The 25,627-nt window shown below is 42.7% G+C and overlaps 1 protein-coding gene across 1 annotated transcript in view; it reads left to right on the forward strand.

Moving 5' to 3' along the window:
- The window catches only part of MALRD1 (MAM and LDL receptor class A domain containing 1), a 2,333,045-nt gene that overhangs the window by 1,510,445 nt on the left and 796,973 nt on the right, over positions 1–25,627 (forward strand). The window contains exon 28 of the mRNA XM_086939858.1: positions 19,026–19,183. Coding sequence (XP_086795984.1) covers positions 19,026–19,183 — 158 coding nt within the window. The remainder of the gene's footprint in view (positions 1–19,025; positions 19,184–25,627) is intronic.

Here is a 25,627-nt window from a genome sequence, read left to right on the forward strand (position 1 = left end):
CCTGATTTTAAAAAAGGGGGCAGCTGGTGTGTACCGCGTAGCGGTGTTTCTTTCCTGTACGTTTTTGCTGGTTGCTGCTGCCTCCTGGGTTGTTCCTTGCTTCAGGATGGGGAAGAGTTTGAGGAAGAGGCGTCACAGGGAGAGGTCCTCCTCTTCTTCCTCTTCTTCCAGTGTATCACGTTCTCCTTCTCCTGCCCGGTCCAGACGCCGTGGTGGGTATGGGGATGCGCGCTTGAAGCGCTTGATCAGGGAGACCCTTACTGAAATGGGTTCTGGTGGTGCCGGTCGCAAGGTGCCTGCTGCGGCTTCCGGTGCTTCTGCTTCTTCTGCTGACGAGTTGGCTGGGGCTGGTGACTCTGAGCTGAAGGGGAAGTATATTGAAAAGGACGCTCTTCCGGGTATCCTGATGCACGTGAAGCAGAATATGGGCTTTGCTGATGACGCTGTTCCCAGTACTTCTGGGGGTTCTTTGCTCCGCCAATTCCAGAGTTCTGCAGCGGTGGATGTTCCTTTTCATCCCTTTATTAGGGATGTCCTGAAGAGGGAGTGGGCGGATCCGGATCGCATTATGGTTCCGCGTTTTATGGCCCGTCTTTACCCACTCCGGGATATGGCTACGGATCTTCCTGATTCCATCCCCATTGACTCGTTTGTTGCGAGTTTGGTGGGTCGCACTTCCTTATCTGAGGACGCTGTGCTGAAGGACCCTGTGGATAAGAAGGCTGACGGGGCTCTGAGGAAGGTTTATTCTGGCTCTCATCTGGCCTTGAGGGCCGGTGTTTATGGTACTTATTTGTCGCAGTCTCTGCTATCTGACATTAAGTCTCTGTACCAGTCAATGGACGATGCCACGGACTGTTCTGGTCTTCTTGAACACATTGAGCCGCAGGTTGAACTTCTGTCCGATGTGTCTTTTGATGTGGTTCGTGCTGCTGCGCTTTCTGGTGGGGCCTGTGTGGCGGCTCGTCGCAGTCTTGTTCTTAAAGACTGGAAGACAGACTCCGCGCAAAAGGCTTGTGCCTTGCGTTTGCCTTTTCAGGGTTCTATGCTGTTTGGGGGGGAGTTGGAGACCAAACTGCACAAACTGTTTAAGGAAAAGAAACATTTGTCTTCTTTTAAAGGGTCTGCTTCTGCTCCTGCTTCTTCTACCCCCTCTAAGTCTAAATCTTTCTTTCGGCCTTCTTTTCGTGGGAAGTTTGGGAAGGGCCGTGGAAGGTTCTCTTCTGGCGGGGGCCGGGACCGTAAGGCTAGGTCTCCTCCTCCCCCGAAGCCTCGCTCCTGACTCTTTGGCTGTGGTTCCCGGGTTGTTGGTAGGAGGGCGGCTGTGCTTCTTCCTAGATGCCTGGGTTCAGTCATGTTCAGACGCTTGGGTGTTGGATGTTCTGCGAGAGGGTTACGAGGTGGAGTTTTCTGTTCCCCTCCAGATTCCGGCCTCCGCCCGACACCCTGGCCTGCTTGCCGGTCCAGGAGGGCCCACCTGGTTCAGGGGGTGGAGGATCTTCTTCGGAAAGGGGCCATTCAGGCGGTTCCTCCTTCGGAGGTGGGGTCGGGCTTTTATTCCCTGATTTTTCTGGTGCCCAAGAATACCGGGGGTTTTCGCCTGGTCCTGGATTTGAGGCTCATGAACCGATGGGTGTTGCGAATTCCGTTCCGGATGGAGACCTTGCAGCGGATCATTCCGTTGGTTCTGCCGGGTCACTCCATGTGTACCCTGGATCTGCAGGACGCCTATTATCATGTTCCGGTACATCCAAGGTCCCGTCGGTTCCTGAGATTTTGTGTTCAGGGGTGCCACTTTCAGTTCCAGGTTCTGCCCTTCGGCCTTCGCTCTGCCCCGAGGGTTTTTACGAAGGTTGTCGCCCCCTTGGTTGACTGGCTTCATCTCCGGGGGGTGATGGTGTATCCCTATTTAGACGATTGGTTAATCCATGCTCCCTCTCGGGCCCTGTTGTTGGAGGCGAGAGAGTTGGTGTGCTCGGAGTTGAGGCGGCACGGGTTTCTGATCAATCTGCCGAAGTGCCGCCTGACTCCTTCGCAGGATCTGGTGTTCATTGGGGCTCGGTTTCGCACGGACCTCAACCGGGTGTTCCTGCCGGATCCTCGGGTGGTGACCCTGTTGTCCCTTGCTTGCAGATTCCAGGCGGGGGGTTCCTTTCGGGTGCGCCTCTGGTTGCGTCTTATGGGTCTGATGGCGGCGACTGTCTTTACGGTGGCTTGGGCTCGGTTTCACCTCCGCCCCATATGGTGTTACCTTCTGTCTCTCTGGGATCCGTTGTCCCGCGATTGGGAGTGTCTGGTGCCGGTGTCGCCTGTGGTTCTGCCTGCACTGCTTTGGTGGTCGGATCCAGTCCATCTGTCTCAGGGGCTCCCCTTGCAGCCCTCTCCGTCGCTGGTGTTGACAACGGATGCCAGCGCTTTGGGGTGGGGGGCGACCTTGGGTTCTCAGTCCCTTTAGGGTCGCTGGTCCCTGCTGGAGAGTCGCAGGTCTTCCAACTGGCGGGAGTTGACTGCTGTGTCCCGTGCAGTGAAGGGTTTTCGGGTGTGTTTGCTGGGCAGGAACGTCTTGGTGAGGTCGGACAATATGGTGTCGGTGGCCTATCTCAACCATCAAGGGGGGATTCGTTCGGCTTCCTTGAACGCAGTGGTGGTTCCGTTGTTTTGTTGGGCGGAGGGTCATCTGCTGTCTCTGACTGCGATTCATATCAAGGGAGTGGACAACTGTGCGGCGGATGTCCTGAGTCACTGCTTTCCGGCACCTCTGGAGTTGTCTCTCACCCGGGTTGCGTTTCGGCTTGTGTGCGGGATGTTTGGGCGTCCCTTTCTGGACCTCTTTGCCTCCCGGCTGAATGCGCAGCTTCCACGCTTCTGCTCCAGGTTTCAGCAGGAGGGTTGTGGGGGGTGGATGCCCTGTCGGTTCCCTGGCTGTCCCGCCTGCTCTATGCCTTTCCCCCCCTGGCGCTGATCCCCAGGTTTCTGTCCCGTCTGTTTCTGGAGGATCGGGAGGTGGTTGTGGTTCTGCCCTTTTGGCCTCGGAGGTCTTGGTTTCCGACAGTGCGTCTTCTGGCGGTGCGGGGCCCATGGTTCCTCCCTCTGTCCCCGTCTCCCCTGCGGTCCTCCCCGCCTCTGTCTCTTCTCCGCTTGCGGCTGTCGGTGTGAAGGTTGAGAGGCAGGGGTGGCGGCGGCGCGGATTCCCGGAGCATTTAGCTGCTGCCATCCAGGGTTCCCGTAGGCCTTCCACTCTCATGTCCTATGATCGCCACTGGGGTAACTTCAGTCGTTGGTGTTCGGCCTTGGAACTTTCCCCTTTGCACTGTTCTTTGCAGGCGGTGCTTCAGTTTTTGTGGGAAGGTTTTGAGAAGGGTTGGGCTGTGTCCACCTTGCGTGCCCAGTGGGCGGCTGTCCGGGCTTTTCTTTCCCCGTGGGGTAATCTGTCTGATGATGAGGATTTGGTCTCCAGGCTGCTCCGCGGTTTTTCTCTGTCTCGTCCGGTTTCCCGGCCTTCCTTTCCCCTGTGGGATTTGCCCTTGGTCCTTCGGGCCTTGATTAGTCCTCCGTTTGAGCCTTTGTCGGAGGTGGATTTGAAGTTTGTGACCTTGAAGGTTGTGTTCTTGGTGGCCATCACGTCTGCCAGGCGCCTGGGCGAGTTGGGGGCCTTGATGTCACGGGAGCCTTTCCTGTCCTTTTCGGAGGGCGGGGTGGTGCTCCGCCTTGATTCCTCCTTCGTGCCTAAGGTCGCTTCTCAATTTCACCGGTCCCAGGAGTTGGTCTTGCCTGAGTTGGGTTCTGTTATGGATTCCCCGGGTGGTCCTTGTTGGTCCTTGTTGGATGTGTGCCGGGCTTTGCGTGTTTATCTTGAGCGCACGGCGGCTGTCAGGTTGACTGACTCCCTGTTTGTCTCTTTTGGGGCTGCTTGCCGTGGGCGTAAAGCTTCGTCTGTGTCCATTGGTCGTTGGCTGAAGCAGGTCATTTCCTTGGCCTATTCTCTTTCTGGGTCCCCTCCTCCTGTGGGTGTTCAAGGTCGATCTACGAGGGGGGTGGCGGCCTCCTGGGCTGAGGTCCGGGGTGTCCCTCTTTCAGAGATTTGTAGGGGGGCCACTTGGGCGTCTTCCAATACGTTCATCAGGCATTACCGTCTCCTCAATTTGCTGGGTGATGAGGGCGGTTTTGCTTTGGGGGTGTTGGGTTGTGTTTGCCCGTGATTTCTGTTCTGTGCTCAATATATGCCTGGTTTTTGCTGTACTGGTTGTTTGTTGTGTTTTGTGGGATGAATGCCGGGGTTTGCTTTGGTATGTCTCATATAGTAAGGAAGGTGTCGAGGACGTAGGGACCTGGGGGTAATGTCCTATTACTTACGGTAATCTTCATTACTCCGGGTCCCGTAGTCCTCGACACCTTCATGACTTCCCTCCCTCCCGCCCTGTTTGCCGGCCTTCATCCTTTGGCTTGGTATTTCAGAGGGAATGCTGGGACATGTACCCTTTTGTACTCCCGGCGGGAGGGGGAGGGTAGGTCCAGCATTCCTTCTTTTTCTTTTTTCTGTCAGAGATAGTGATAATCTCATATAGTAAGGAAGGTGTCGAGGACTACGGGACCCGGAGTAATGAAGATTACCGTAAGTAATAGGACATATCCTGTGCAAATCATATAGAGGATTTTCACTTGGACAGACAACACCACACATATTACACACTAAGTCTAACCAATAGTGTAATCTCTCAAATGAAGTGTAAGCTTCAACCTGCTTCCTTCCATCCCAGCCTAAATTGCATTATATCAGGCAGGTCTTCAAATTGAAGGAATCAGATTCCCATTGCAACTAGTCCTAGTGGAAAAACATAGGGTAAGCAACTAGCTCTAGTGGCAAAGCATAGGCTAGTATATTTACCACTTTAAATCCATTTTCTAGGAGCATTATTCATGTGTCCTCAAGCTGACTGGTTTCATTGTAGCCAGTTATATATCTATGAGAAAACTGATTTGTTAACCTGCTGTTAGGTTTATCTCAATATTTAGTGTATTTTCTGCTGTCTGTGGTATGAATTTAACCTTTGAGGTCATTCACAACATCTAGATTTTGGGGAGCAGATACAGTTATTTTACAGCAGAGTGGATTTGTTGAGATCAGTCCAGATGCTCTGCAAGGCCCCTGCTAAAATAACCAATATTTATCTTAGTTTTCTTGCTTTTAGCTTATGTTTTACAGACTTCCACTGAAAGCCAGAGGTGCTCATGCGGCAGCTATCTAAAACAGGTGTTGGCCGTCAGCCTTCTGGCAATTCCTGTTTTGTTTTGTCATGGTTTTTGCAAAATGTTATGGCTTGGGCACATGTTGGACCCTCATCAATCTGAAATAAAAACATTTGTGACAGACAAAACATTTTTGGGGTCTAAAAAATTAAAACACACATCTCTATAGTACTCCTTGGCACCAAAGGGAAATGTTTTGTTCTAGACTGTGTTCCTTGTGAAAGGGCGGCATGCTGTAACTCCTAGTGTAGGTAGCCAATGGCTAAAACGTACTTACAAATGTTCCCTTAATGCATGCCGGAGTGGGGGGAAGAACATTGTAAATGACACCAACCACTGACTAACGGCTCATGTCTGGCTGAAACCCTTATACAAACTATGTTATACCTATATATTAATAAAATGCAAAGGCCTAGTTTAACATAGACCCACAAAAGCCAATCAGTCTGGCATTGGCTGCAAGCATCTTGCCATTGAAAAAGCGAGCAAAAATACAAAGAAGAAAGTGAGAGGGATAGATATAAAGAAAAAGAAGGGAAACTAAAGAAGCCAGGCAAGAAAAAATACAAGGAGGAAAGAGAAAGGAAGAAGAACAGAAAAAGAAAAAAGAAAGAGCAAGGAAGAAAGAAAGAGAAAAGGGAAGAAAGGACGAAAGAGAAGGAAGACAAAAGAGGGAAGAGAAGGAACGGAGGAAAGGAAGGCAGGAGGAAAGAGATGAGGAGAAGGAAAAAAGACAGAGTTGGAGAACAAAAGGAACAAGAGAATGAAAGAAACAGTAGAGGAAAGAGAAGGAAAGAAAGGGAGAAGAAAAAGAAGGAAAGAGTAGCAAAGAAGAAAAGAAAGACAGAAATAAGGAAAGAGAAGGAAAAAATAAAGAGAGACAGAAAGAGAAGGATGGAAAGAGCAAAGGAAATAGAAGAAAAGTAAGATAGAAAGGAGGAAAGGAGGAAAGGAGAGAAAAGAAAAAGAAGGCAAAAATGAAAGAAGGGAAGAGAAAGAAATAATTAAAGAGAGTGAAAATATTTACGATCCCAGTTTTCTATTATGGTTATCTGGTACCCTTCAGCACCACTTCTACGGGCCCAGGACTGCTGGGACTGACCTTCGAGGTTCAGGGCTTGCTCATGCTGGGTTCAGATGTGGATCCAAGGTGAAGGGAGCCTTTTGTGCTCCTGAGGCTCAAATTAGTATGCTGGAAAACTAGCCTTTTGGAGACGCTCTGGTGGTCTTAGTCTCAAGTTACAAGTGCAGTCCTTCTTCCCCAGGCAAGAGGACAACAGTACAGAAAGGCAGCATTCAGCAAGGCAGCAGCAGGCCAGCAGGCCAGCAGAGTAGCAGCCCTTTCAGCAGGACAGCAGTACTTCCTCTTGGCATAGTAACCAGAAGTCCAGAAGTATGTTGAAGGATTTATTTATAATTCCCCTATTTTTATACCCTGGTGACCTCCTTCTGGAAAGCTGGAGAAATGTCTTGACAGTGGCTTTGAAGTGTATGGAATTTCTGGATTCTCCTACCATAGGTTCAAGTTGGCTGCAGTGACAGTGTGGAGTTGATAGGTCCTTTGTGTGAAGACAGATCACTCCCTATTCAGTTGAAAGTGATGCTGTGCTCAACTCCACCTACCGATCCTGCAAGCAGATGGCCCATTAAGGCACAGCTAATCCCTATTTCGTCTGTCTGGGAGGAATTCACAAAGTCTATCAGTCACACCCAGTCTTGTGACCCAAGACAGGCTGCAGGTGCAGAAGGCCTGAGGACCGAAAAATGCCAACTTTGTAAAAGTGCAGTTTTCAAATTATAATCAAACCCCCAACTTTACCATTGAGTAGGACTTCTCATTGCCATTCCAATTACACCAAACATGTCATAGCCAATTGCTCCTATTTTGAAATTACTGCTTATTAAATGTAAAAAGGAATCCTCAATGTTATCCTTTTGGAGGGGTAGGCCTCACAGTAGTACAAAAAGAATTGTAGATGCTTTTCACTACCAGTACAGCTTAGAGGCACTTGGCCAATCTTTTAATTACACAACACCCTGCCCCATGGGCTACACAGTGCCTACCTTAGGGGTGGCTTATATGGAATAAAAGGGAAGTTGACAGCTTAGCAAGGGAGATTTAATGCCAGGTCAACTGGGCAGTTTAAAACTTCATTCAGCCTGCAGTTGCAGATCTGGGTGATATTTTAAGGTGGTAGTTATCTGGGTGGCACAATAAGTGCTTCAGGCCCACTGGTTGCATTTAGAGTACATTAAATATGCCACTTGAATACACACCAATGTAACCATGTTTAAGGGAGTGAGCACAAGCACTTTAGCACTGGTTAGCATTGGAAAAGCACACAAAGTCCACAGGCCAACAACAATAAGTGCAACAAAAATGGAGGAGGAGAGGCAAAACGTTTGGGGGAAGATTACCCTAAGCTGACAGGTCTAACTATCATCTAGCACATGGTTTAGGATCACCTCTCTTAAACTGAACCCCAAGAAGAATGATGTTCTGTTTATTGGGGAGTGACTATATAGACTTTGGAATAATTAACTTCTTGCTTTGGTTCTGCTTTTATTATAGTCACTACCTGGTATAATAGGGTCCATACCTCTGACCATATGCTTTTATTTGCAATCCAAGTTAACAAAGTGTCAGCACCTTGTTTGTCCTACTTTAGTGCCTGCATGTCTGTGCTATGTCCTACTTTATTGTCTACATGTGTGTGCAATGGCTTGTTAGGTTTACCAAAACAACTCTTCTCCCAGTAGCACCAGATGCAAAATGCTAAATCCTGTGTCAATCTGGGTTCAGTCACCATGCTCCTGTCTCATAACTTCTGCTGCATCCGCACTGTTTCCAAATATCCTATTTTAAAAACGTTTTTGCATTTCTCATCACATCAACAGCCTTAAATGCCACACTACTATTGTACCTTGTGCTCAATGTATGCAGTGATGCTGGTCCTGCATTGGGCTCAAATCTAGTTTTTCTCTAATGTCTTTGATGAGCTGGATGGAAATATCCTTTAAGTAACATTGTGGGATAGGTTTATTCCTCATCATTTACAATTATTTTCAATTGAACTGCATAAACACAATTGCTTCAAATGCAATTGTGGAGTCACAACAGAAAAACATGCAGCAACAATATTGGCCAAAGGTAATGAAATGCATGCCCAATGGTCATGTTGTTTTCCTTCCTCTGTATCTCGGATCACTAATATACCAGTATCCCAAACAAAGTCATATACCTTCAAATTGAGGGAAACGTATGGCCTCCAGGACACAAAAAGAAACTTCAATCAAGTTTGCCACTGCCTTTTATTTAAAACAATATTTTACCAAAAGTATCAGCATGTTTAGTTGTGGTACAGGTAGTATTACATTTGAAATATTTGCTAATATTTTGCCTTGATTCATATCATTACAGAAACACAAAAATGCAGCTAACTCAATTTGGTGAAGACCTATTAAGTCTCTATGATTTGCAGGGTGAAGATATATTACCCAATAAGGGAGCTACCTTAAACAAAGATTCCGCCCACCCCACCTTGGATGAAAATGAATGACTACCCCACCCAAAATATAGTTTCCCTGGGATCATCAGATTAAATCTGTTGAAGACACTACTAACTCTTTGACAAGAGATAGAAATGTCTATTGAACTCCTATGTTTCAAGAGGAGTTTGCACAAACACCTAGGAATTATTATGAAATATATGTGATTCTGCCAGCTTCCCTCTCTCCTATGTTTAAGTTTGAAAGATAATGTAAGGGATAGTTAGATTTCAACCAGCTGGTAACTCACACTAAAATTAAGTTTAGCCTAACTATGTTGGAGTAGTTAAATTGCGCTTCCATGGCTAATCTGAAAAAATAGACTCAAAACAAGAATCCTACTTTAGAGCTGTACCTCAGATTGGATGGAAAGAAAATGCAAATACAAGAGGGCCCTGAAATCACCAAAACTGTTCCATAAAGTCAGCAAGACGATTAAACACCCATGTCTTTCAATGCATTGCCATAGGTGCACAAATATCGGCAAAGTCCTTCTTGCCTTTTAACTAGGCACTTACTGATACCTAATTGGAGTCATGGGCCAAATCTTGCTTTGGCACACGCGTCAACCGTCCCATGCACTTTGGCATCTTGTGGCTCAAGTTCTTTCAAGTGTTCCTGAAAATCTCCAATGGTTTCTCACTTAGGCTATTGTGATAGTTTTTACTTTTATCAACAAGGGAAGTAGGAAAAAGTTCGCTTGTACAGAATTAGAACTCTCTAAGTGGAAACACACTTCTCCCAAAACAGTCTCTACTTTGTTAATATTTATTTCTTACAGTCCGGACAATTGGAGTGTATCACTATACAAAACAAAGAAAGAACTATGCAGTCCTGGAACACAGTCTTGATATATAGTATCTCAGGGTTGGCTTTCCTCTTCTAGCTGTACTGCTTCCACACTGTGACCATGGCCGGTGCTTCCCAAAAGGGAAACACAGAAAAGAAAGGACACTGTCTGTCTGTTTTGTCAATTGACTATAGGGTGCTCCCCATCACCAATATTCCTAGGTCACCGCAAGTAGTGAGGTATAAAAGGTACTGGTTAGGAAAGGTAAAGCTATAGGGTTCTTGGGTCAATGGTGTGCCAAACATTCACTAGCAAGTGCCCTCATTTACGCCAAAACCCCCAGAAACCCTTTCCCTCCAACCTCCTCCTCCACCCTTCCTTTCACGTCACTTGCCTGGAGCTATGGTCCCCTTGGACCGTAGCGTTGGGTATCTCGGTGTCCTTGGCCTCAGGGAACTACCGGATACGAGCGTGTTGTATTTTGGAGGATTCCCCTCCTGTAGCGTTGTGTCGACTTCTTTGGGCCTCCTGTCAGTCTCTGCTCGTTTCTCTGCTTCCACCGCCGCTCTGCTTTCCAAACCCCGCGCCTCTCCTTAGCGTCCAGTCTGATCCACGCCTCCCCGCAATCTCCTGCCGATCCCTCACACCTGGGATAACGGTCCTCCGACTCTTTCCGTCGTCCAATTTCATTGTCTCCCCTCCGCGAGACTGGGCCGCTGGTTGTCGAATCGTAGGGCGCCCAGCCGGGCGCCATCTTGGAGTTCTCGGCTATCCAATGTTCTGGCCTGCCCATATCACAGCTAAACAGGACAATCTGCCAGTGTGGGCAACCCCCACCCTTTCCAATGCATGTAAGTGATTTTTTCGGCAACCAGGACATTTTGGTTATTTGACCTGGGTGAGTGATCAGTTGGTATCATGATGGTCTAAAAACACAAAACAAGGGTCAACACAGTATATCTATGAAGCTTGGTAGAATGGTACCAGTGGTTCCCTCAGATTATAACAGTAGTTCACTCATGTATATTTAGAAAAAAGAATGAATAACTTAAATAGAAACCTTACCCAAAACCCCTAAAAATGACAAACATATATGGACTATACATGTTTAAAACACTATGAGCTTTTATTGAATTTTTTTAATTGACTTGAAGGGTTTTTATCAGCCCAACAAGATGATGGTATCATCCTACAATATAACAAAACAAGAATTACCCTTCTTTGTTTTACGACTATGCAAACGTTGTGCAGGGCTGAATTACATGTTTACCTCTATTTGCATAAGTTTAATCCAGCAACATCTGGTATTGTTTTTTTTTTTTTTACATTTACCATTGCTATTCTTTATTTAACAATGGTTATATGTTGTTGTATTACATGACCTGTAGCGAGAATTCATATTTTTTCAAAAACAAGTTGAAGGACAAATCATTTATTCAGTTCTGGATCAAAATATTATCCTATTGAAATACAATGTCAGCAAAAGGTTTATGAAAAAAAAACTTTGGTTGAGTTTAAACAAAATTCTTATATGTAACTCCATACAAAACATTTTTATCTGTGGCAAAGAACTTTTTTTTTGAAAAAGCAGAGAACATTCTAATATACTCATCTAAAGCATGTCAAAAAAAATTAAGTATTTAGAAATATTTCACTTCCTGTAACATAATTGTGAGAAAATAATTAGTGTACATGTGATGAAAGTAGCATCAAGTGGAAATGGTGGGGAACCACCGGTGGTGTCTTCCAAGACTCCATCAAACTAAGTGAGCGCACACGTGTCTCACCTTTAAAATAGGGTTCCGATACATGCACTCTACCTACTAAAGGAAAATTTGATGAACACTTCTACAAATAGAAATAAAAGCCATAATCAATTGACATTGAACGGAATGATCACATCATAGGCATTCCATTGACTTTAGAAAAGGGCAACCAAAGTTGTAGTTTCATTTTGATTATGATACCAAAATATATGTAGAAAACAAATGTTCGGGGTTGTACCATCCTCATCATTTAAGGTTGACCCTATATAAGTTAGAAGTCAGGCAGTTTGTAATTATATCCTATTTCGAACACAAGGATATGATTTCACATAAGGTTGCCATCAAAGAATATGTGTAATGACCACTGAGTGTTGTTACTTTATAGGAGTAAACCTTATAGTTGAATCGAAGAAAAAATTGAGAATATGCTTGGATTCACATTCAGAGACATTAGTCTTGACCTATTAATGAGTGAATTACATGGTATAAGTAGGGCAATCAGAACAAATTCCATCAAACACAAAAGAAAGCTTTGGTAGAATAATAAATTACGCGCTATTTAGGGAAGCATTAACTTGAATGTGGCATCTTTAAGTTCCTCTCATGATGTGATTCTTAGCCATATTCCAATACATTTCCTTATCGTGCTGCACCAAATAGTGCAACCATTCAGCTTGGCAATCGGGAGCAGTCCAAACATCAAAACAAAACCCCTCAAAATGTATATATATATTGCTTATCGCAACTTGTTGGCTGCCACCGTGCTCCTGACCGATGGGCACGTAATCTCCTTCAGATTCAGTGTTGTCCATAATCTTTAACCAACTCCTTGCAAACACCAAAGAAGACAAAACTACTTGGGAGGTTTTTAAGTTCTAATGTCGTGTAATCAAATGCATTTCAGCTGCCCTGCAGCCTTGTTCACTGATGGCTCAGCGCCATTTTCGTACCCTTATATACATTTGCTCCTACGTGACTTGTTACAAACCAGTGAAGACTGCTTATCAAAGCAGAGTGATACATTAACAAACTATTTTAAATTTGTCTCACATCATGATTCTACATCAAATAACATTATTGTTTATTTTCTTTACTTTTAAAAATCAATCTGTTGCATATTCCATTAATGCATTAAAAACACTTGTGCTATATGACAAACCTGTGCGTTTCCCTATAAAACTGCCCTTGACAGGTTTTGACTGATGTTCTCTCGGAGTGGCCATTATCACAAAAAATGCATTATTCGACTTATAGACCTTATAGACCTCATATTTGTATTTACTTTGACTTGTCATGCTGACATTTGGTGAGAACAATCTATATTAAAACAAATTAAAGCAAAATGCTATCATTACATACTGGTTTTCAAATATTACCCATTGCGCATTCAATTGAGACATTTTGAACCAGCCGTCTTATACATATCAATAACACATTTCTCTGTAATATCGCCATTGGTAGGCTAAATATTTCATGATCTCTCTATGCTACATATAGATGCATACATGGACATATTGTCCTACCTATGTTAATGCATTTTCTTATATACCAGCCAATCCAGCCCATGCTGGGCTAAAACATCTTTCTATTAAGTGGCTGTATGGCCTTTTAGTGTTAATAATGTCCCTGTGGACTTCGCCATACCACATACAGGCTCTGTGTTTGTACCTCCTCCAGCCCTCTATAAGCTTGGGCGACCCATGTTTGGTATAGTGTGTAAATCGTCTCCCTCCTAATTCCTATTTTATAGTCAGTAGGCGTGATGCTACTAAAAACTCCTAATATGTAATTTGTGAATAAAATAATACAAAATAAAGCAAATTATTTAAAATCAATGCTAGAGAGGGAGTATTACCAAAAATGACTTGTTCATTATGTACAAATGTGTGTGCAAGTCTTAATCCATATTCATGCCTCAGGGGGTCTTAGTATTTAATGCTATTATGTATCTTGACTCCATTTGTCTCAAATGTTTTTCTCTATCTCCTCCTCTGACATTAAGAGCAGTTGCTTGAACCACATAGTAGATTTGGTTCAACACATCACTTCCATAGCATTCTTCAACATGTCTGGCTACAGGGTATGCCCTGTCTGTGTTTTAAATTGCCCATAAATGCAGAAGGATTATTTTATATAGGGGTAGTTTAGTGCTTCCCACGTACGTTAATTCACATGGGCATTGGAGGACATAGACTGCAAACTCTGCTTTGCAGTTATATTGGCCCTTATTGCGCTTAAAAACTCTCATCAAATGTGATTTATATTTGGACATGCTCTTCCGATGTGTGCAGGGTTTACCCCAGCCACATTTTCTAAAGCCACTGCTCCTACTTTAAGGACTACTTTTAACCAGATCTTCCCTCATTACTTTTTCGCTTCTGAATGACGCCCCTGGTCTACGCAGGGCCACTTTTCCAAAAATAGGATAATTCCCGATTTGCCACAAATAAGTATAGTAATCAGATTTATTTTATAGGATCTTAATAGTGGATCAGTGTATACAGTGCAGGAAATGAGGGGGTTCCCCCAAGATACTGGTTCTGGCAGCTATTCCTGAGCCACAGCTGAGATCTGCTCGACACAGTGATATATGTTTAATTTGTCCTGGTATCATTTGCCTACACTGGAACACAATTCAGCAATACCTACCAGTTCTCTGCTTTCTGTTCATAGCAGCAGTGGGGAGTGTGGGGCAGGGTATTTCTTCTTTTCTTTTCTATGTGGAACCACATCAAAGACCTGATGTTAAGGTCCATCAGGCAATCTTTGGTTCAAGGTTCATTCTGGCTGGGAGACTTTTGGTGCCTAACATGTAGATGTCAATGAAATGGAAGGAATCAAAGGCACATGTCTCCCTCTACAGATATTTTAGAGAAACTACGATTCTGAGGCAGGGGTTTGATTTAAATCCCCCACATATAAGAGATGTGCATGAAGTGTAAAAATGAGGAATGTATCTTTGTGTATGCGTAATTACATATATAATTATTTAAATGGCATTTACTAATTTATTTTTTATTTAATTAATTTATGGTGATACGCATCCCAGTGCAGAGTGTTTTATATCACACACAGAGAGACAATAAATCATACAAATGTGTAAATCAATGTACAAGAAATGTTACATAAGCCAATCAAAGTTCTAAGATCTAGGAACCATATCTCATAATTGCTTGTAAATAGTATATGGAAGAGTGCTCTATCTGTAAAATAACAAAATCAGGATTTGAAATGCAATACAGTGAATGGGGTTATCTGTACTATTAAGACTTTGCTACTATCCAAAGGAAACCTTCTTTGCAAACTTATAATAACAGATTGAGAAACAACAGTAAGGATCCTAACCCAATTTGCATGCAGTTCCTCAATGCTGATTCATAGCTAATTGTGCTATATCAGATGGATTGAAAATTATGAACCGGAAATAACAAAAGGATCTCTGTGTTAAAAGCAGTTTACCCAAGTATTTTTCTAAATAAAATTCAATGCTGTGCTCTGCTCTACAGCAGACACTTAAACCCGCTGTGCTACTTTGAGCTAAAACTGTAACTGGGCAAAACACAGAACTCTACCAGAACTGAATTAGAAATCAGAGTTATCTTCCCATTACTATAATCCTCTGAAAATTGCTGGGCACACTAAGATCTCTGCAGCAGGTATTTTCACCCTGTAAAATATTTTAAAATGCAGTCTTTTTGGGACAAATTAGGTGAGCAGATTTAATGTCACATTTGTCCTGGTTGTTCTTTGTGGCAGATTTGAAAAACAGTAAATGTATACGCTGACTGTCAGACTCTGCTTTTTATGACTTTGCCATCATGAGTTAACCCACGTTCCTCTGTCATGCCTTGACCTCCAATATATGGGTTACCCAAGTAATTGTCTCCCAAATTCCCAGCATTGGCAGTATCCCACCAATAAAGTGCACTTGATAAATTTAGGACATTTAATCCCAAAAGTGAATTTTCGACACTTTGGTGCAGTAGGCAGTTTAATTTACTACTTATGAAAAAGCATATGTGAATATGTATGCATGTGTATGTATCTCTATATATTAATTCGAAGAAATTTGGCATCAAAAAGCAAGTCTAGCTTCTAGTTTAGTGACAAACCTCTTGTGGTCTATGCAATTGGATCAGTCGGCCTTGGATTAGAACCCTTCCACGATCAACCTGTTGGGTTAGGCCCCATTCAGCCTTCCTTATTTGTGTGTCCATCATGTGTCGGTTCAGCCCAACACATTTCATGGACATATTTTGTAGATTTCATTTTGCCCTGGTCAATAAAGCTGTTCTTATCTGGATCACAGTTGTCTTTCCAGGTGAGGCTAGTAAAAAAGCATGTGTTGTGTTCTAGTGGTCTGTGTAACTGAGCTCACCTGTGTTGGGGTATCTCAGCAGGGCTTCACAATATCAATCCATGTCCGTTTTAAGTATGTCAACCACCAAAACAGTAACCTGGGTGTTTTTAATTCAGGCCCCTTTAACTACATCAGGTTCCTTACCAGGAGTTTTCCTTGAGTAATCCTGAAAGTCCTGTTGTATTTATCATAGGTTGCTGAGTGCTAAAGTGCATTAGTATAGTTTAGGCCTTATTCAGCAGTTGCAGCAAGTTGCAATTTTCCTATCATTGGTCACTTCTAGAAACAGGTACCAAACATAAGCATCACAGCCACTGTTGAAGTGTAAATTCCCACTCTGGCTTCAGTTGAGAGCTGTAGGACATCTTTCATTTGCCTACAAAGTGCTGACCAGTGTCAATTTGTCGATTAAAAATAACAGGGGGGATTCAAGGTAACTTACATTTGTGAGTAATTTACAAATGTAATTTAATCTTATAGCTATTCAAAAGTTACTCAAAGGTGTATTCTTACCTGTCCCCACCAGCTAAAAAGAGGATGGAGTAAAAATTTTGAGCGCAAGTTACTATTGTCAAAAAGAAACAGTAGTAAGCCAGCAGCAATCTTGGGCAACCACAGACATTGCGAAGAGGAGTTGGGCTAAAGGCTAGGGCGGTTGACCTCAAATCTGGGGAACCGGGTTCGAGTATCTGCAAGGACACGCAACATCCTGTGATTGTGGGCAAATCACTTAATCTCCAGTGACTAACACAAAAATGAATGTGTCCTCATGTAACATAACTGGTGTTCGTGTAAAGCGCTCTGATACCCGATACCTTCCGGTCAAGTTCGTGCTATATAAAAATCCATAATATGAATAGAATTTTTTTTTAAAAACGATCCCATAATAAATAAAGGAGACAGGAATTTAAATAAAAACCCACCAGGGAAAATGTTCAATGATTTAAAATACCTTAAAATGTACATAAGTATAATGTAATGTTAAATATTGTACAAACAATAAATATATACAATTTAACAAAATATGTCATCCCTTTTTTAAAATATAATTTAATGTACAGTTATTTCTAATAAAATTTATTTTGATTACTTTTAATTCTGGATTTCATTTTTATGATTTAATAAGTCATAATCAAAATGTAACTATTCACTTATTTTTTTATTTAATTTATTATGTACATTATATTTATTTAAAATTAGGTTAATTTTGCTGTATCATTTATTATTTTGTTCTGCATTTAAGATAATACATACAATTATTTGTAATTACTATAAAAAAATACATTTGTTAGACTTACAACTTTGACCAAGATTATCCTCTTTGTTTATTTCACCATCACTACTTTATAGTTTGCCTGAAATCATTCTTCGATCCAGATCATCTGGAAACTGTTTTTCAATTGCACTAAACATGTTTTAGGCACTTTTTGCCTTAAATCTTTTTCAAAAATTACATATCGTTTTAATGTTATCCGAATGTAAACCTTTTTGTTTCTTTTTGGTTATTATTTTTCCTCTTATTTTCCAAATTGATTTGAAAATCATATAAATCTATTTTCTTTACATATGACAGTACCACATCTATGCAGGTTTTGAGAAAAGCTATTTTAATACCTATCCAGGACATATTTGATTAAGTAACAGTGGCGGCCGACATGGCCCGTGGGTGGGTGTCAGACGCGGGGGTCTTGGAGGGATTCACGCGGGGGTTGCACAGGGGTCGCGATTGATGGAAAGGGTGTAACAAAAAAAAAGAACTTACATTTCCGCCGGGTCCCGTGTCTCTGCTCCTGCTCTCCTGCCTCCGACTTCAGGAACAGGAAGCATGCAGCCAGGCTCCATCCTCTAAGCAAATCACAACTCTGTAATGCAGTGTTGTATTTGGTCTGAGTGCCGTGACACAGCGCTCAGCCAGGGGCTAGAGGGCTTGGCATGTTATCCATGCATGTTGCAATGCAGCCTGCATGGAGAACAGGGAAAGTACGCAAGACTGGTTGACCAAACAGTGTTTGCGCACTTAGGAGTGGGCAAACCACTCCTCCCCTGCCCTGCTCTGCCCCACCCACCTGAAAAGCAGCACAAATATAAAATGATAATACCTGAAAGTTATTATCATTTTATGTGTTTGTTTCTCATACTGCTTGAAAGCAGAGGGGCGGCGCTCCTCTGCAGTAGCGGAGGAGCCGCCCCTGTTAAGTAATAAGGGTCTCCTATTTGCAAATGAATAACCCATTTTCTTACATACTTCATATGCTTTTGTGCTGCTTCACTAGCAAAGCAGTAAGCTGTCCTAGACTGATAGAACACTCAAAATGACCTTTCTCCTGTGATAGATGTTGGATTAGCAGGAATGGAGGAGACTCGTGGTTGGTAGGTTCAGTGCCTCCATGGAGAGGCACTGCATTTCTTATGTGTACTCAATTTAGTGGATTCTACTGACTCACTGATAGGTAAAATCCATTCAGTCTAAAAACGATGTTTTTTTCTTCTCCGTGAGTAGGACCGTGGGATGTGTCATCAGGTTTACATTACTTGTTTAGGGAGATGATGTTTGGTGTTAGTTGTGTGAAGCAGCTACCCTGGATGCTTCCTAGAGAGACCTAGACGTATGTGATTTCTGGCTGTAATATTCAGTCAGCCCAGAGGCAAGTCTGTTAAAATAATACATTCACAAAATGGTTTCTACTGCTCAGTGTCTGGAATTTATGAGTTTCCATGCACACCCTTAGGTGGCAGATGACCTTCACTCTGCCAAGAGTAGTCTTGGAACAAATAGAATAACTCAAATTCTGCAATACATCCTGGGTGTTTACATTTCAATGGCTGTCGGTGCCTGTCCATTCTCTATTTTGTAAAAAAGCAAAACAAAAAAGTGAGAATCTGTCCAAGATAAACTCTGCTGCCATCTAGGACTATGAAAAGTGACACCCCCATTAAATTGGCCATGACCTTCAAATTTCCCTCAAGTTTTTGATTAATACTGGCTTCATGGGCTATGAAGTCCCGAATGTGGACAGGCTCAGACGGGCTTGTAGGCTTATACTAATTTACGTATTTAAAAGCCATTTGGTGTCTGAGAGCTTTTTTCATTGACATTTTACTTGACATACCCTTTCATGATTACCACAAATCACACTTGCATCTGTAAAACAGTTCTTTGCATGAGGTAAACTCCATCCCGTGACTTTACAATGTGTGTGGCTAATTAAAAGAATAACATGCTTTGTGTTGATTGAGAAGTTCGACAGCTTATCGCATAATGTGATTGTATTTATTAGAACACTGAATCTTGTTTCCTTTTGCACAATTAAAGGTAGTGGGACACATTTCATTTTTGTCAACACATCAGCCTGTCTAAAAGGTACAACTTCAAGAATTATGACTACTGAGTTCTTCCCAGCTAGCCTCGGGATCTGTAGAGTTCGGTTTTGGTTTTCCATTTCTGGCACCAGACACAAAGGGACACTGAAGGTAAGACAATGTGTCTTTTGTTGTTGCCAGCCAGACAGTGTGTGTGCTGTTTACTGTATTTCCAACCATAGGAGAGCAAGTCTTAATTAATTTGTAGGTTTAACAAACATAGGATCAATCTCTAAAGGTGTATCAATGTTATATACAACAAAATATTTGGAAATCAAATAAACTCTTCCTTTAATTTTCCTTAGTTCTCTTGTACATGTCTGATTTATCAGCTCCGTGGTTACAAAGATTACTGCCAAAACACTTGAAAGTAAATTGGATATTCCGGCATTTTATTCTATGCTAGCCCTGGTCTTTTCAAATAAGGAGAACAGTGTATGCCCGATGTTTTGTACAGATAGGCCACTGTGTTGTTTGATAAGCTGACGAATCGTGAGTCTGTGCAAAGTAAAGTGTTTTTTTAGTGAGTAATGGACCAACAATATTTGCTTGTACTGGGCAGAAGACTATGAAAAGTAACCTCATCAGCTGTACTTTAATACTTGGTTACACTAAAGGGTTGATAAATGCACCAAGCTAAGTCTATGGCATTCATTGAGATTTAGGACCTGAATATAAGTGTGGTGCTCCTGGAGTGGACTGCCACACCATCACCCTACTCCAGGATCCCCAAATTCGACCGCCAGACAGATTACGAGCATTCTCGGCGTCTGCCTTGGCGTTCCTATGGCTTTCCCATAGCGGTGCCTAATAAAAAGGCACTGCAATGGGAATGCCAAAGCCCGTTCCTGCACAGCATGCACTGTAAAGTCTGCGGGGTGCAAGAAAGGGGGTGATCCCATACAGTGGGACATATGTGTCCCCCTACAGGTACCCCTTAGCCCTAAGACAGAAGGGGGACCTACAGTGCTCCCCTTTGTTTCCTCATTGCTACAGTTTCATGGCGGCCTCACTTCCATGCAAACTGTGGTGGTGAGCAAACTTCTAATATGCTTGGCAGTCTCTCAGGAGCACTACCAAGCATAATGTGGCATCAAGACCACCGCGCCAAGTGTCACAAATCCCTGGTGGTTGCGGCAGTCCCATGGAGGTCCAACTGCTGTACTCGTAATGCGGCGGTTGTACCACTGGTGTGGCGACCCCGACAGCCACCGCACCTACACCACGAGTTTGGTGGCCCTATGGACCTCCAAACTCCTAATTAGGTCCTTAGGTTATTCACCTCACATTCCAGTGAAGATAATGCACCTAATGCACATTTTTCAAATACCTATTAAAACAGAAAAGCACTGAATAAACGAAGAGAAATATTAAACCTCCCCACTCTCTCCAATTTTGAGAAAATTATGTCCACTAGCTGCATTCTTAAGGACGATTTCCCTAAAAAGTCTGTCATTTCAAATGTGATAAACGTACTTCAGAAGAAGCATGTTATAAATTAAACTCAGCCACACTGAAAATACTGATTTATCATTCTCAAGATAAAACTGGTCGAATGCTGTAATGGCTCTTTTTTCCTTGACTTTTGTCAAAAATTTGCTCCTCAAATATGTCATGAACATTCAGTCATTACATATAATGTTAAAAGTTACCTGATCATTGAGCCTGTACGGGAACACTCTAACATGTCAAGTCAGTTGTGAGAAGCTCATAAAATCGTTCTCCTCTCCTCTGGGAGATTATTTCCCCAACACAATCTATTCTAATTACATGCACTGGAGGCTTTTAATTCAGACATGAATGCACGTTTCCCCCTCCAGAAAGGATGAGATAAATCAAAACACTGTGCTTTGTTTACATATATTCCTAAGATTAATTTGAAGACGATAGAGGAACCTAGCATTAATGGAGCCTAAATTACTTCCTCAATATAGAACAGTCTAATAAAACAGGTTTATGTCATATAAAAAGGTAATTCAATTTACTGGTAAAGAATACTACTCAAATTGTCTAATGTTGGCTATGAGCAAGCAAAAGGATAATTTTAACATTGAAAATAAACGGTCTCACAGCACCCTCTCTATCTCATCACTAATTTGGACCCACTTCTCCTGCAATCACATTTTTCAATTTATTATTGACAACATTGCACATCCATCAGTGATGTCACTGACCATGTCATGAATGATGTAATATGTGACATCATCAGCAGTGCTTTGTGGGGGCGCGAGTGATAGTTAGCTCAACTAACTATAACCAGGAAATTTCTATGGTTTTCTATGAGTGAAATGTCAACTACCTATAACGTCCCTGAAACATATGGTTTTTTCAATGAACTTCGAAGGTTTTTTAAATGCTAATTCCTAACTATTACATCTGTGAAACCTATGGTTTTTTCAGTGAATTTGGAAGGTTTCTTAAATGTTAATTTCATATTTTAATATTTATCAAACCTATATTTTAATATTTTGGAACTCTATTATCCTTTTTTTAAATTTTACAAATTATGTAATCTTTTATAACGTCAAAAAAAATATGTATATCAATTCTTTTTTTTTTGGAGAGAATACTAGAGTCCGGTACTAGTGTACCAAGCACCATCAGCACACAAATCCTATCCGGCATATTGAAATGATGCATATTTCATATCTGACGGGTTCGTGGCACCGCATCTGGCATAAGAACATATACGAATGAGGTTGTGCCAGCTGCTACTTTGGTATGCGAAGGATAGGCAATACCAAGCCGCGTGTTACGTCATGTACGTAAGGGGTTGCGCCCACTGCGCATTGCGTATGCGACGAGTGCACGCTGCCAGGCTCTGTGTTACGTCATAGACTTATGGTGTCGCGCCGGGTACGCCATTCCCTTAGTTTTTTTTATGTTTCAAAAGTATATGTAAATAACTTTAAATTGTATATGACAGCAAGCAATAATCTAAAATATTTCAAACATGTATAAATTTCTCACTGTAATAAACATATTATAGTAAATATATTGTTTCAAAATTGCATCAGTGCGGTCTCCTTCCGCACTGAGTGCACGATTACCATGTGACCTTAAAAAAAGCTTTTGATTAGTTCATAACATTTCCCATTGTAGCAGTTGAAGGACACCACCCATTTCAGTCACTCTTTACAGCATTTCATGAGACACACCTCTTCTGCTTAGAGAGCTTTTCTAAAACTTTTTGCTATGTACACATATCTTGCACTACACACAACATTCAACGACAAATTTCATCAATAGTCATCGTCTCTAAAGTAGCCTTCCACCAATGATAGCCATACAGCTAAAAGTTACATAACTGAAGTTTTCCCCACTACCAAAGATAACATAGTTACATATTGCCCACAGCACAATGTACTGTAATACGGCCCAGGGGCAGTATCATGCTTAGATAATGAACACACAGGCACAGATAGATAGTGGAAGTGGGTATGGGGACGTGCGTTAGACACCTTTTTATTACCAGGGTCACATATCCAGTGACGTCTGTGGTGGATGCGTGTGGAGTCAGTGTAAACCAGCCCTCAGGGAATATTTGCTGCTATCATCATATCTGGGATGCATCATGGTGGCCCCACTCTCTGGGCGTGGCCCCAGCTCCAAAGCATTGTGTAAAAAATGTGGGCATCACCATTGACAACACCCTATCAATGCAGGACCATGCGCGGATACTGTGTGGCAGAAGCTTCGCTACGCTGAAGCTCTCCAAAAGGCTTTTCCCCTGGATTCCATTGGAAAGCAGGAGGACAGTCACACAAGCCCTGCTTGTCAGCAGGCTGGACTATGGAAATGCACTTTTTGTTGGCATGCCAGAATACCTTTTTAAACGTCTGCAAGTGATAAAAAATGCAGCGGCCAAACTGGTGCGCAACCAGGGCAGATACAGCTCTGCAACGGAATGCCTGAGGCAACTTCACTGGTTGCTTGTGCGCCAAAGAGCAAGATTTAAACTCTTAGGACATGCGCACAGGGCACTCCATCGTACTGGCCCCAAGATTCTCCAGAATAGAATCAAATTCTACGTCCCACCCAGATGCTTAAGGTCATGCTCTCTAGCGTTAGCGGAAACTAAAAGAAACATTAGAAGCAGGGCAGGTGGACGCTTCTTTTGACATCTTGCAGCGTTACATTGGAATGGGCTTCGTTGGAACTACGGCTAACTGAAGACTATATGACATTCAGGAAGAAACTTAAAACATACCTATTCCCTTAGAATTGCCGCCGCTGACCTTAGTTGGACCAACTCAACCGACCACCCGCTTAGCGCCATGATATCCCAATAGGATGAATGTTATGCTCTATAAATAAATAATAAATAAATAAAATTCAACAACAACTGTAATCATTGGATCACACACAGACATTCAATAATAAAAGAATCAATAATTTGCACTGTAGTAAGGAAGGGACAGTAGATGGGAAGTAATACAGAAAAATATTTTATCGTAAAAGAAACACAACTTGTGGTATACTGGACACAATTAATAGATCTGAAATAATACAGAAAAATATTGTATCATAAAGGGTCCATTAGTGAGCGGCTACGGTGGAGTTCCACGCCTCCACGTAGCACCTGATTGCCATGCTGCTGCCCCTCCCCCACACGAGTTACACAATGGTGGAAGGCGTCGGCGTTTGTGCTCCGTAGAGGGAGTGAAAGCTACGGCGGTTTTTGGCGTTTCACAGGAGGCTGTCTTTCAGGTGCCCTGAGAAAAGAAATGATCGGCGGCTGGTATTGAGAAATGCAGCAAGGCTGTGGAAACCAGGCTGAGTTTCTCCCGTGGGGGCAGAGAATGGCGTTTTCACCGTGAGAGTCTGTTTTGGAAACAAAACAAAAAACAGCTTCTGCGTTCTGAGGTGAGCCTGCACCGGCATCTGCATCTGCATCTGTAATTGTGAAAGTCGTGGTAGGTGCAGAGGAGACACACTGTTTTCAGCAAAGTAAAAGCTAGTGTCTATGTGAACCATTTGAATTCTTTTTTTTTGGAACAAGTGTCGTGGATATTTGATGGGAATCCTCAGTGGCTTTGCTTTTCTATAAAACCGGCTTGGCTCGAGTTGCGGAGCTGGGATGAATTAGGATCAAATCTTCACGCCACATAATTGAGGATAGTTAGGATAGTGAACGACGGTTCCCACCAGCTATTCCTATTTCCTAAAGGGACTGCATTTAATTTAAACATGCAAAGAAACACCAGGAACTGCTCATAATCTATAAACTGTAAAGACTGTGAAGACTAAGGGAAAGAGAGAAATAATGAAGTAACGCTTTGTCTGGTGTTAATAAGTCGCAGTCGCTAGTTGTAAGAGAGCTATCGCTGTAAAGTAACAGTGAAAAAACTTTTTCCCCTCTTTTTTGAAATTTAAAAAGAGCAGAGGAGCTCACTTTGAAGGAAAACAAAAGTCGAAAGTGATCAGGGCTAATCCGCTTGTATTTAAAAAAAAATAAAAAAAAATAAAAGGGGAGTAAAAACTGTGGAAGCCTCTGCAATATCCATATAATATATATGCAATAATCCTTTTGGGGAGCGTTCTTTAACCTGTGAAGAGCGGAGCTGCTGAGTGATTGAGCTACTGAGTCACTGCTGGTATGGGGAAGATTCTAAATGCACGCAAAGCTAAGCAACGCCGACAGAGGCAAAAGAGGCTGAGACTATGGCTAAATTAACAGATGGAGGCAATATAAAGGAGGTGAATTCAGTGCATTCGTCGGACTGTTCAGAGACAGAGGATGGATTAACAGAGGATTTAGCGCATTTTAATATGGGGGACAAAGCTGCATAGTTCCATAATAGTGATAGGTCTGATATCCTTGCCTCACCTCAACCTCAAACTCTTGCACAACTACCCCCTCCGCCCAAACAATTTCCTCTGTTCGTAAAGAAAACTCTTAATCTCGTGATCAATAATCCGATCTCTGAAACTGCTGTAAATGGGGCAGTAACCCAGGACCATCCAGTTTGCACAAGCGATCCAAGTCTAACTGTCAACCCCTCTTTGAATTCAGCTTCATCTGCACAACATGCTTCGGCAGCATCTATCTCCACGTCTGACCTAAAGCAAACAACAATGGATTCACTGGATTCTGTGGCTTTGGAAAAAAAGGATGCAGGGAGTTCAATATCTCAATTCTCTTCTATATCTAACAGTAATCTGGCGGAGGAGGTGGCAGGCTCCACAGCCCCTGTACTAGAGATGGATACAGAAACAGAAGGAGAGATGAAGATGTCCGTAAAAGACATGCTAAACTTAATATTAGACGAACTAAGAGAGATTAAGAGATCACAAAACGTGGAGCTGTCAGCTATCCATCAGAGGCTGGATAAAATGGACAAAATTGAAGAGCTAGTGTCCACCTTTCCAGCTCGTCTAACTGAGGCAGAGGAAAGGATTTCCTCTCTCGAGGATCAAATGGTGGCAGTAAAAAAAGAGACTGTAGACGTATCCAAAACATCTAGGGCTCTTGAGAATAAGCTGGATGATCTTGAGAATTACAATTGAAGATCCAACCTACGTATAGTGGGGGTCCCCGAAGGAATTGAGGGG

The sequence above is a fragment of the Lissotriton vulgaris genome, chromosome 10 (assembly GCF_964263255.1).
Source record: "Lissotriton vulgaris chromosome 10, aLisVul1.2, whole genome shotgun sequence".
Classification (NCBI taxonomy): domain Eukaryota; kingdom Metazoa; phylum Chordata; class Amphibia; order Caudata; family Salamandridae; genus Lissotriton; species Lissotriton vulgaris.